This window comes from Rattus norvegicus, chromosome 10 (assembly GCF_036323735.1).
Source record: "Rattus norvegicus strain BN/NHsdMcwi chromosome 10, GRCr8, whole genome shotgun sequence".
Classification (NCBI taxonomy): domain Eukaryota; kingdom Metazoa; phylum Chordata; class Mammalia; order Rodentia; family Muridae; genus Rattus; species Rattus norvegicus.
Window position 1 is genome coordinate 13,532,874 of NC_086028.1, and position 12,584 is coordinate 13,545,457.

Here is a 12,584-nt window from a genome sequence, read left to right on the forward strand (position 1 = left end):
ACACACAAACCTGGACAGCGTTTTTGTAGACAAGTCACCTCTGTTGTTCTTGGTAGGAGACATTGTTTAGTAAAGATTGTTTTAGTCAACTGTTGGAGCTGGCTGTTCTCTGGCCTTTGTTTTGGGTGAATCTCCAAGGTATCAACCACTAAAGTGCACACTCATCCAGCTTTAGTGGCCCAGTCACTTCGCCAAGCAGATGGAAAAGTCCACAGCCCTGGGCTTGGGAGGGGGCCTGGGCTGCAGGGCTGAGGGCATCAGACTTTGGTCACAGACATACTGGAAGCCACAGACCCTCTCACAGCCTAGACCATGCTGTCGCTATGCTCCGAGGGAAGAGGAGAGGTGACTCAGGCCTGCTGCCTCCATGTTTTGCACCTCCTTGGTGGACAGGAGTTTATGAAGCCATCTTATGACTCAACAACTTCTGGCAGGGTGCAGCCGTTCACCCTATGGGGTAGACACGGTCTGACAGAGGTTGGCCTGGACAACTTGCTTCAAGAGCAACTTGTTTCTGTCCCACAATTGGGGATGAGGGGAGGGGGATCTGGCCTCAAGAGGATCCAACCCCCATTCTCACAGACATAGGCCTCTTGTCATAGCCAGCCCTACTTTGGTGGGACACCCCTAACCCTGCCCTCCTCAACATAGCACAGCCATGTCCTCAGGCCAAAGTCTCCTCTCTCCTTCCTACCTCAGAGAAAAGGCTAGCAAAAGCAAGAGTGGACCTGTCCTGACAGCCAAGCTGGAATCGTGGTCAAGCCCATCGCAACCTCACACCAACAGTGTCCCAACATTTTTGTTCCAAATGGGTTCTTACCATACATGGGAGTAAAGAAAATGCAAGAGCTAAGAATAAATAATTTATTGAAACTAGAATAAATATGTGGGCATGGTTACAAATAACTGTAAAAAAAAAACAAAAACAAAAACAAATCATTATACACACAAACCCAGGCACACACACAAACATGGTCCTTGATTGAGGGGCAGGGACTCTCTGTGGGAGGTTCCAGGACTTCCTTGTTCTCCTGCGCAGGCCGTGGGCGCCCCCAGGAGGTAGAAGACATATTTACAGCGGAGAGAATTGCCGGAAGCTGCTCATCTTCAGATCCCAACTTAAGAGCTCCCTGTGTCCCCACTGTCCGCCAAGCGCCCTCGCAGCTGCACCCCTTGCACGATCCTCTGCACCCAGGGGCGGTGAGCTAGGAGGCTGGTGTACACGCCGGGCCGGTTGCGCTCCGCGCAGCCCTCTCCCCAGCTGATTATGCCCGTCAGTAGCCAGTGGTCATCCACCTGGCACATCAGGGGACCCCCAGAGTCGCCCTGCGGAGAAGAAGGGAAGTCAGGAAAGCCACACCTGCAGGCAATGTGTGCCTCCGAGGCTGCAGTACTGAGCCGACCGTTCTGCGAAGGCCCTAGAAGAACAGGCTTTCCAAACAGAACCACTTCCAGTGGCATGCCTCCCCACAACAGGAGATGAGACTGCTTCTGTTTTACAGGTTTAAAAGGTTTACACCATTGGCAACATGGGCACTGCAGTCAGGCCAAATGCTGGCCACCTCAGGGCTAACTACACCACCATCCTACCATCCTCATTTAGTCATGTGACTAGCCCTTGAGGTCAGGGTTCTGAACCACTGGGCCCTCCCCAGAATAACAGCTGCCAACCCACGTTTTACTGTTGAAGTGCTCTGTACACAACCCATGTATAAACAAGAAAAAGTCCAGACAGGCTAAAGGGGAGCCAGCCAGAGAGAGGTGAGACAGGATGTCCCAGGGAGACTCTGAGAGAGGAGGCATAAAAAGAGGTGGGTGGTTTCCCAAATGGGGCAGACAAAGGGTGGCACTCACCAGACAAGCGTCCCGCTTCCCTTCCAGGTAACCAGCACACAGCATGTCCTCGGTGATGGCTTCCTGACCAGCTCCCCGCCAGTACAAACTTTTGCAGAGTTCAGGGTCGATGATGGGCACCTTCAGCTTCTGAAGGGTCTGAGGGCGGGGCAGGGGCACTGGGGAGGAAGGAGAGAGTCAGGCCCCGTGTGAGCATCTAGTCCCCCGTTCACCCAGCACAGCATGTCTCAAAGGTAAGTGGATCTGCTCCTCGGAACCCTAGTCCCAGACTGTCCAGCTCTTGAATTCAAATTGGATGATAGCCCTAGATTCTGCCTTCAGTCAGCTCCCTGATGCCCACAGGGGGCTACACAGCAGGATGGTGGTTCTGGACTTCCTGCAAGGGCAGTGTGTTTGGTAGCCCCTAGGTTCTGAATTGCATCTGCCCCACACCCTCCCTAGAGTTAGTCTGAGGACCCCAAAGAAAGGCTGCGACTGCAGAGTTCTAGCACCTGCCCATGCCTGCGAGACTCTGGACCCAGGTCCAGGCTGTCTCCTTCCCTGTTGTCAATGCCCTGCTGCTCCTTCAACTCTGTCTTCTAGGTCTCGGCCGTGTTGTCTTCCACAGATGACTTCTGTTTGTCTGGGCTTATCCCAGGCTCTGTCTACCCCAGTATCTGTCTGTCTGTCTATCCCAGTCTCCGTCTGTCTATCCCAGGTTCTGTCTGTCTGTCTATCCCAGGCTCTGTCTATCTATCCCAGGCTCTGTCTGTGTATCCCAGACTCTGTCTATCCCAGGCTCTGTCTGTCTGTCTATCCCAGGATCAGTCTGTCTATCCCAGTCTCAGTCTGTCTATTCCAGGCTCTGTCTATCCCAGGCTCTGTCTGTTTGCCCTAGGCTCTGTCTGTCTATCCCAGGCTCTGTCTGTCTATACCGGGCTCGGTCTGTCTAACCCAGGCTCTGTCTGTCTATCCCAGGCTCTGTTTGTCTAACTCAGGCACTGTCTGTCTGTCCCAGGCTGTCTGTCTGTCTACCACCTGCCTCCCTCTTGCTTCTCTTCTACTTCTGCTTCTCCTGTTTTGTGATCGTAGGTGATATTTTTCAAACCTCCAGACTTGGTTTGAAAATTGGGCTTTATAGGAAAAAACTACTTTTCCTTCTAGGAATTTTGCTTGCTATTCACAGGTGCTGCCAGCAGGGGTGACCATTCCCACATGTGCTGGCTACATCACCATCTTGCCAGCCTGCTCTTCACTTCTACCCATTCTTGTGTCAACAGCTTTGCAAATGCCTCTCTGTCTCTCTGTGTGTGTCTCTCTGTCTCTGTCTGTCTCTGTGTGTCTCTCTGTCTCTCTATCTCTCTGTCCCTCCCCCCGCTCCGCCCCATAGGGTCTATGTAATCTTGACTGTCCTAGGAACTCTCTCTGTAGACCAGGCTAGCCTCTAACTCTGAGTTCTGCCTGCCTCTGCCTCCTGGGTGCTGGGACTGAAGATGTGTGCCACCATGCCCAGCTTTTTCTTCCTTCCTTCCTTCCTTCCTTCCTTCCTTCCTTCTTTTCTTCCTCCCTCCTTCCTCCTGCTCCTAACACTCTTCCTTGCTGCAAGTCTCTATTGTGCTTTAAAATATGGTCAAAGATTGAACTAGACATGACCTAAAAATTGGCAGTTGACTTCTTGTGAGTTCACTTCTCCAGTCCCCAAATCATCTTTTCTCTCCTCTATAATGTACATACATATGGTCTCTACCCTCTCCTATCCCTGGAATCTGCATCTGAGTGGCATCTGCCCTCTATCCCCAGCTATCCCAGACCTCTCTGGAGTTAGAGAGAAACTGTGTGCACCTCCATCCTGGATGCTTCCCCAGCCGGCAATCCAGCAGTTGGTGTTGGGAGGGAGATGGACAGAGGAGTCAGGTAGGCAGATGGGCAGGATCCGCTCAGAGAATTGGATGGGGCGTTCCAGGCGCACCAGGGCAATGTCTGCATGGGTCCCCTCCTTCCGAGAATACCTGGGGTGGGGCAGCACCGAAGCAATGCCTACTTTCTGAGACCTTGGGCCTGGGTTCCCTAGCTTCCAGGCCCCCAACAATACTGAGTACGGAGATGGTTTGTCCATATTGCTGGAAGGAGAAAGAACGAGATGTCAGAGAGGGAGAATGCCTGGTCCAAGGGCGTCAAGATCCCTGAAGAGAGGCCTGGGCAGCCCAGAGCCTGAGGCAGAAACTCGGGGTCCCAGAGAGTCGAAGGCAAGCCCGATTCCCCGTACCTGCTAAAGCAGTGTGCGGCTGAGACCACCCAGCGGTTGGTGAGCAAGGAGCCTGCGCAGTGGTGGGAGCCGTTCTTGAGGATACTAACGATCCAAGGCCACTGGGCATCCGCGCTGTCCTCACCTCCCACGACCCTGTTCAGCTGCTGCGGCTTCCCACAATCTGGCGACCCTGGCAGAATGGATGGCGTCTTCCATCATCTCAGTAGACACAGTTGCCTTCTGACTTCCCTGCCAACCACCTCTGTGCCCTCCGAGGCCTCAAACCTGTACCCAGCCCAGCATGTGCCCAGCACAGTCTACTGCTGCAGGAGGCATGCTGCCTGCCTGCCCTTCCCCCGCCCCCTGCAGTTACCAGGGACCGGCCCTTCTCCTCTTCTCTCCTTTATCTGGCCTTCCCTCCCACTCCCCTTAACCTTGATTTCTTTGGTTCTGTTGGCCCCTTCTGTCCTCCCAGCCTTCTCTCCGCTCGGTCTGTCACCTTGCTAAGTCCTTCTCCATCTCTTCTCGCTTGTATCCATCCCTTCCCCCTCAATCTCACAGTCCCCTCTGACTGGGGTCCCCACTTCTGACCTGCCCTTAGAGTCAGACACGAAGACCATCCACACCACAGCCCCACCCCCACCCACCCAGGCAACCTGCTTACACTCACCTCGGATGTTGGCTGCACTGACTGTGGCTGAGGGCAAGAGAATAAAAAGGGTTAGTCCTGGTGGTGATGAACCCCGTGCCCCATGCCTGGGGATCCCCTACCTTCAAGAACAGACTCATCCTGGGCCCTCCAGCAGTGTTTGATGTCCCATGACCTGTCTCTCAGTCTCTCTGTTTCTCTCTCTCTCTCTCTCTCTCTCTCTCTCTCTCTCTCTCTCTCACACACACACACACACACACACACAGATTTTCTCCCCCAGCTCCCATGAAATCTAGGGCAGCTGTCCTCCTATTCCAGAACAGAAGGAGACCCAGGACGGAAACCGTGGAGGAGGAAGCAGGAGATGGAGGACATAGGGAAGCGATGCTGACGGGTGTGATAACCCACACAGATGAGAGAGGAGCTCGCGTGCATTCAATCCTCATAGCTGCTAGGGAAACTGAGGCATGGGCCTTGGAGTCAGACCACATGCCAGAGGAAGGGGAACGGAGACAGAGGCATGGCAAGATGAAAGGAGACAGTGGCAGGAAGAGAGAACGAACTCAAGGGAGGGAGCTGAGCTGAGCTGAGCTGAGCTGGCAAACAGGAGGTGACTGTGGGCAGGAGGGAGGAGAGGATGTGCGGAGGAGGAGCAGGTCCTCTGGGCTCACCTGTGGAAGTCAACAGCACCAGAAGGATTAAGGTCCTGAACTGGTCCCCACCCAGTGCTAGGGGAGGTCTGGAAATCACCATTGCAGGTAGGGGTGGAGACCCAGCAAGGCTGCTGACCGTCCCAAAGCACCTAAGGGCTGTGTTGGTTGAGACTAGCAGGACGGGTGGCTGTAGTGTGTGGGGTTCCCCACAGGTTGCCCCAGGTTTTATCCTGTGAGGTGGAATGCTGTTGGACCAGTCCCCCGGGTGGCTGAGACTAGGCCACCCAGACTGTGGGTCAAGGAGGTGGGGCTGCCGGAAGGAAGCAGCTGGGCTTTAGGGGTGCCTCCAGTAGACTGGACAGGATCTCTGGCTCAGATGTATGCCCAAGGTGCACCCTGCAGTGGGGCAGGAAGAGACTTGTTGGCTGTCTAGGGCACGGCTTTTACACCGACTGTCCAGGTAGGCAGGGAATGATCCCTGTAGCTTGCAGTGTTTGGGGTAGGAAGTGACTCAGTCTGGAATGGCCTTTGGCTGGGGTTGCCAGGGGGACCTTGTTCCTTAACGGCCCATGTCCAGGGCCCTGGTTGCTTCCATGACTCAAGCCAGACACTTGGGGCCCTGGAATCCCGTTAGCCCACTTCCCCGAAAGCTATGACTCAGGCCCCAAAGGGGTAGGCATGATGTCCTCTTGGCCATTTGGCCAAGCTGTCCCTGGCACTTCCTCTCAGTTGTCCCTGTAGGTGAACTTCAGGTGACTCATTTCTCACCTGAACTCCAGGGAGCAGGCTAACCCCAAAGCAGAAGTCACAGCCTGTGCACCCCAACACACACTTGAGAAGAACTAACCCTATGGTCACGTTCACCCCATGGGACCCCCCACAAAGGGCCTGGGAGCTGAGGTTTGGGAAGCTAAGGTGTTGTAGGCTGGTGTGGATTGTCCTTGACCCACTGTCCTATACTCGTGACACCCTCACCTCAAGCAGGAACCAGCGACATCACCCCAAACAAATGTGTCCCTCTCCCCAGGATCGGATCTGGCTGTGAAGGAAACGGGGCTTAATGAAACAGTACTGCAGTCTGAAGCTGTGCCCCCCACTTTGTGCTGTCCCCAAGTCCCCTCATTACCCAAGAAACCCAGGCCAGCTCATGGAGCTCAGTAGACTAGCCACTGGGTTGACTTGGGAACTTAGTGCCCCACCACCACCACCACCACCACCACCACCACCACCACCACCACCACCACCGCAGGATCGGAGGTGCCCGACCCTCCTGGGGGCAGCCTACAGAGCTTCCTCTGAAGAAAAGGCCATGACTTTAGCTGCTGAAGAGTAAGTGTGGGAACGGATACAGTAAAACTGCACCCAGAGAAAGAAAGAGAAGTTGGCCTCTTTCCACTTCTGGCCCAGCCACAGTTCTCTTGGGAGTTCCCTGGCCTGGGTCTCCAAGCTGCCCAGAGCTGAGACCCTGCATAACTTTGTTTGGGTACTGTGAGCTGCAAGCAGGCTGAGGTGTGTTCTATGGGCCACTGTGAGGGGAAGGAAGCAGGTCAGGGTTAAACCTGCAAGCAAGATGAGACACCAAACATGCAAAATGTGTGGCCTCAGGAACCCCAGTGGTGCATTCTTCCCCTCCTAGGATTGTGGGTGTCACTATAGGAGCAGCCAAGATTCAGCCAGTTTCCCTATACACCCCCAAGGCTATAGAGCAAATGTGGGGGGAGCGCTCACTCACCTAATCACGTGTCCCCCTCAGGGCCACTTCTGCACCCTCATCTGCTCCCACACTACTCTAATCCACTCCCTGTGACACAGAGGGCCTTGGTCACCCCAACTCATTCCACAAACATTTCTTGGGCCCCTGCTGTTTGGCATATCCTGAGCTGGGGTCACTGGGACACCCAGCGAGGAATGAGGCTTCGGTCCTTTCACACCACATAGGAAACTCACATCTCCCAGGGGTGGGAGGCGGGAGCTGAGTAATAACATTGAGGTACTTGAGAGGTGGGCAGAAGCATGGGCCTAGAAGTGAGCCCTGGAGGGAGGGGCCTCTCCCCAGCCACTCTCAGATCCAAGCCTGCTGCTGGCTGCACGCAGGGTTTCAAGAGATGTTTGTCGAATGAATACACGATTGTGGAAGATACAAGGCTGGAGATCAATAGCCCCAGCATCTGCATTTCCTCTTCCCTTCCCGGGTTCCTGACTCACTGTCCTGGGGACCTAAGAGGCAGACATTTCCCTTCTTTGAGAAGGGTGATCAAGAAGAAACCCCCCAGCAGAAGGGCTCTGTGGGGGATTGGGGATTTAGCTCAGTGGTAGAGCGCTTGCCTAGCAAGCGCAAGGCCCTTGGTTCGGTCCCCAGCTCCGGAAAAAAAAAAAAAAAAGAAGAAGAAGGGCTCTGTGGGAGTCATAGCTAGATGGAGATTTCCTGGTACAAGCTCTGGGAGAGATACTCTCCTCCCCCAGGAACCACTGGATACTGCCCGTTTCCTAGGACAGAGTGAAGAGTCGGTTCTCAAAGTCCCTGGCATGATTCAACATTCAGCAAAATATTTACCGAGTGCCTACCATATGCCAGACTCACAACCAGCATCCCAGCTGGGCATCTCTATGCTATGCAAGAGATGGATGAGGTAGGTGCCCAGCCCTGCCACCCACACCACGGGTCCCTGCCAGCCTGCTCAGGGAGACCAGCCAATTCACACTGAGGTGCTGATGGCTGACGGGGCTGCTGGAACATTAGCTTGGTAAGAACAGCTGTAGCCAGCAATGCTGAAACCGAAAAAGAAAAAAGACGGTGACTCAGATGTGGGCCCAGGGAGTCAGGGGACAAGGTTATCTATTCTTTATCCAACCAAAGGCTAGAGGGCAGCGCCTACTCCTGCTGGACCTTGTACAAAGTCCTGGAGTCATCCACAAAGGGAATAAAACACAACCAGTTAGGTCAGTCACCAGGCATTGAACATGGTGGGGTTGGGGGTCAGAAGGGGGAGGGTCAGGAGAGTTGGGGGGATTGGAGGGGCCTGGAAGGTTGGGGTATGGGGGCAGGGCACAAACCAAACCAACATCTGCTCTGGTGGCTAAAATGGAACTGGAAAATAAGTGAATTGGCCAAGGCGGTGTCTCCTGTTTGTGATTCTAGCACCCAGGAGGCAAAAACCAGAACATCTCTGCAAGTTTGAGGCCAGCCTCGGCTACATAATGAGTTCTAGACAGGCCTGAGCTATGACATGAGAGACTGTCTCCACAAAGTGGGGGGGGGGGGTTCGTGGAGATGTAGCTCAGTTAGTGAAGTGTTTAGATTGCACGAAGTCCCGTTCCGTCCCCCAGCACCGCAAAAAGCTGGGCATGAAGCCACACACCTGGAATCCCAGCACTAGGGAGGTAAGTAAGAGCAGGAGGGTTAGAGACTCGGGGTAATCCTCGGTTACATGTGAATTCAAGGCCCATCCTGGGCTACATGTGACCCTGACTCAAAACAAACAAACAAAAAAACAACATGGCAAAACAAAGTCACCTCTTCTAGTGGGTGTCTGGCATCGACCAGTTGATTTACATCTCATTGTACCCCCAACCCGGGCCTCAGTTCATCCTCCTGTGAAAAGAACCAGCCAGCAGTCTCGTGGCCTCCCGAGAAAAGACTGTAGGGCAAGAAAGGGCTGCCGGCCTTAGTCTTCATTGGCTGAACTTGGAATCACCCAGGAGACATGCCTCTGGGTAAATCTGTGAGGTGTTTCCAGAGAAGTTTCACTGAGGGAAGAATCATCCTAAATGTGGGTGGTGCCATCCCATGGGCTGGGGTCCCAGGCTCTCCTATTACGTCTTCATGGACATGATAAAACACTTTGACATGAGAAAACTTGAAGGAGAAAGGGTTCTTCTCTTCCTTCACAATCCAAGGTATAATCCATCGAGGCAACAGGAGTGGGAGGAGATCACGTGACACCACAATCTGGAAACAGGGGGATGGAATGCATACTGGTGTTCACTTCCCTCTCCACGGTATACAGCCTGGGATCCCCTGACTGAGATGGCTTTCTCCACACCAATTAGTACAATCAAGGTAATTCCCACAAAGGCTTGCCCAGCAGCCCATCTCCCCGGTGGGAAACTATCCTGTCAGACTGCCAACACAGACAGGACTTAAAGGGGAAAAGGAAGCGGCCAGCTGAGCAACACCATCCATCTCTTCCTGCTTCCTGAAACATCATACCCAGACACCTCACACTCGCAGCCACACCTTACCGGCCATGTGGACTGTTTCCCCTCAAACCATGAGCCCAAACCGACCTCTTCCTTACGTCCATCTGTTGGGTTGTTGCAAGAGCTGCTCCCTTCTGGAGATGTAAACAAATGTCTATCCCCTCCTTCCAGGGTCCCAGTGACAAACCAAAGTACACTACAGCCCAAGTTATGGACCCAAGGAGTTTACTAGGTTCACGTACAGATCACAGATGAGGTCTTACTTTATAGGAGCACAGGGGGCCTCAAAGCTGCCACACTACTGGAAAACCTCACCCCTGAGTGGCTGTTGACTACCTCGGGGCCGTGTGGCTAGAACCCCACCTCTTAGCTAATCCTCCCGGCCTGTGGACTCTAGCATCAAAGGACACACGCAACTAAGGTAGAATTGCATTCACATGGCCAGACAGTGCAGGAGGGGGCAGCTCTCTCAGGACAGAGTCTAATGACCCTGTCCATCCCCTCCTTCTATAAAGGAACATCAATCAAGCCTGATCTCGGGGTTTCTTGCAAGTCGTTACAGCAATCCTAGTGAAGATGGGGGCTATTACACCCGGAAGCACGCGTATCTTGTCCCAGGGATAAGAGAGGTAACTAAGGTAGAAAATTGCTACCAGTGAGCGGGTCGTCACTGTGAAGAGTGTGACCACGCAGTCTGCAGGCCTCAGGACTGGATTGTGAGAGGGCAGAATGGCAGCCATTCTCAGCCAGAAGAGAGCGCAAAGTGGCTCAAGCCCAAAAGGCAATGGACTGAGGTGTTTAGTAGAATGTCCGACACGGCGTTCAGGCTGCAGCATGGTGACTGCTCGCTGCTTCTAACCAGTTCTGCCAGGGGAAAGTTCTAAATAGGAGGGAAATGCGCAGTTTGATAAGAAAACGGTCTGAGTTTGAAGACGGAGGAAGGGGGTTGGGGATTTAGCTCAGTGGTAGAGCGCTTGCCTAGGAAGCGCAAGGCCCTGGGTTCGGTCCCCAGCTCCGAAAAAAAGAACCAAAAAAAAAAAAAAAAAAAAAAAAAAAAAAAAAAAAAGAAGACGGAGGAAGGATAGATACAGAATATGGCCGTGGATGCAGAGATTAGCACCACTCTGGAGAGACCCTGAACTCCACCCTGAGACAGACCCTCTTTGAAAACAGGACCCCATCATAGCGAAGGCTGTCAAACGTAAAGATGAGAATTCACGTGAGCAAAGGGAGCCTGGAAAAACACCACGGAAGGGCTCCCTGCTAGACAACTGCGTGGGCAAGTTCAGCTGATAAGACTCACGGAGACGGGGTTGCGGATTTAGCTCAGTGGTAGAGCGCTTGCCTAGCAAGCACAAGGCCCTGGGTTCGGTCCCCAGCTCCAAAAAAAAAAAGACTCACGGAGACAAGACAACTTCCATTTTATGTCCAGATCATGGAAGCCTGTACCAAGGCTCCAGAAAAACCACTGAGACCAGGTAATGTGTGGCAAGGTTGGTTTCCCTGCAAGGAGTCTATTGTGCAACGCTATGAAAGTGAACCCTAAATTGTACCAGAGCCCCTAGGGCACTGGTTCTCAACACACAACCCTTAGGGATCCCACAACCCTTTCACAGGGGTCACATATCAGATACCTTGCATACCATATATTTGCGTTACAATTCATAACAGTAGCAAAATTACAGTTAGGAAGTATCAACAAGAATAAGTTTATGGTTGGGGTCACCACAGAATGAGGAACTGAATTAAAGGGTCCCGGCATTAGGAAGATTGAGAACCATGGCTCTAGTTGACCGTGCCAGGGCTCAGACATCCACCAAGGAAAACTACAGGCACAGAACAGACCTGACCTGAGAGAGGCGTATATGGGCCACAGGCTACAGAACTGCAGGAGGGAACTACCTAAGCCTATTGGAACCCACACTCTGCTGCCACAAGCTCCAGATGCTAGACACGGAACTGTAGGGTTTTCCCTCAGAAGTCCCGATGTTGCTTTGGTCCACCTCTTGCCTGCATTCTTCCCTTATGGAATGGGACTGTATGCTGTGTGCTGTTCACTTTTGCAGATTTACATAAGCACAGATAGAACACGCAGGTGCACCTCTCTGTCCGTTGTCAATCACTGTGCAGCCTGGTGTTGGCATCAGTGACTCCGATGGTCAGCCATGCTGCCCTTTCCATGATGGCTTCTCGGTTCTTGGAGGAAACTTTGCAAATGACTCAGCACAGTAAAGTATCCGAGGCACATCGGGAGGACTTCCAGCTCCTGCTGAGGACCAGAAACTTCCTGAACCCAATAGGCAGCATGCGTTTGGTCTTCTTGTTCCCATAGCCAATTTTGGGCATCAGAACCTTGCCCTTGAGTCTTCTCCACACCCAGCTGCTGACACTTCTGGATTCCTGCCAGCCCTGCTTCATTTTGACACATCCGTCTGACTGGTGCCAGGTGCACTTCTTAGACCTCTTTTCAATGATCTTGGGCTTCCTGGGAGGTTAGAGGGCAGCCATGATGCTGCACAGGAGGTCGCAGCCACCTGGCAGGCAGCACGGAGGGAGAAACTACTCTGTAGCATTTTATATTGGAAATGTATAACATATATCTTTATTTTACAGGTGTTCAAAGAGACAGGTACGAGTCTCAGAAGAGATTCCAGCTTTTCAACAATATTGGAACTATTAAGATTTTGGGGACTCAGCCAGGCTTGATGACACACACCTTTAATCCCAGCACTCAGGAGGTAGAGGCAGGTGGATCTCCGAGTTCAAGGCCAGTCTGGTCTACAGAGAGAGTTCCAGGACACCAGGGCTACAAAGAAACTCTGTATCAAACAAACAACAACAATAACAAAAACAATTTGGGGCGGGGACTCATACAATGAGTAAATGTGAGTCTTGAGGGAAAAAGCTGAAATGTTACAGATAAAGTTAATTGGTTTGGGTATGGGATTGAGGAGGAATGGGTTTTTGATTGTGATCTTCATTGTCAACTACATCAGATTTG

At 52.8% G+C, this 12,584-nt stretch overlaps 1 protein-coding gene across 1 annotated transcript; it reads right to left on the minus strand.

Annotated features, from left to right (window-relative positions):
• Positions 1-851: 851 nt before the first annotated feature.
• Positions 852-5,562, minus strand: Prss22 (serine protease 22). The gene is made up of 6 exons (NM_001106984.1): positions 5,402-5,562; positions 4,752-4,778; positions 4,100-4,271; positions 3,676-3,953; positions 1,855-2,012; positions 852-1,326 (listed from the first exon to the last, which is right to left on the minus strand). Exons 1-6 carry the CDS (start codon positions 5,481-5,483, stop codon positions 1,120-1,122), a joined length of 924 nt encoding a protein of 307 aa, NP_001100454.1. The 5' UTR covers positions 5,484-5,562; the 3' UTR covers positions 852-1,119.
• Positions 5,563-12,584: the final 7,022 nt, after the last annotated feature.

Bases quoted from the DNA above. Each gene is read 5' to 3' on its own strand.
- Prss22 (NM_001106984.1), bottom strand. From the start codon at position 5,483: ATGGTGATTTCCAGACCTCCCCTAGCACTGGGTGGGGACCAGTTCAGG. The intron at 3,954-4,099 runs GTACGGGGAATC...TTCTCCTTCCAG, and splicing joins GCCGCACACTGCTTTAGCAG to CAATATGGACAAACCATCTC. The intron at 1,327-1,854 runs GTGAGTGCCACC...TCTTCTCCGCAG, and splicing joins GGAAGCGGGACGCTTGTCTG to GGCGACTCTGGGGGTCCCCT.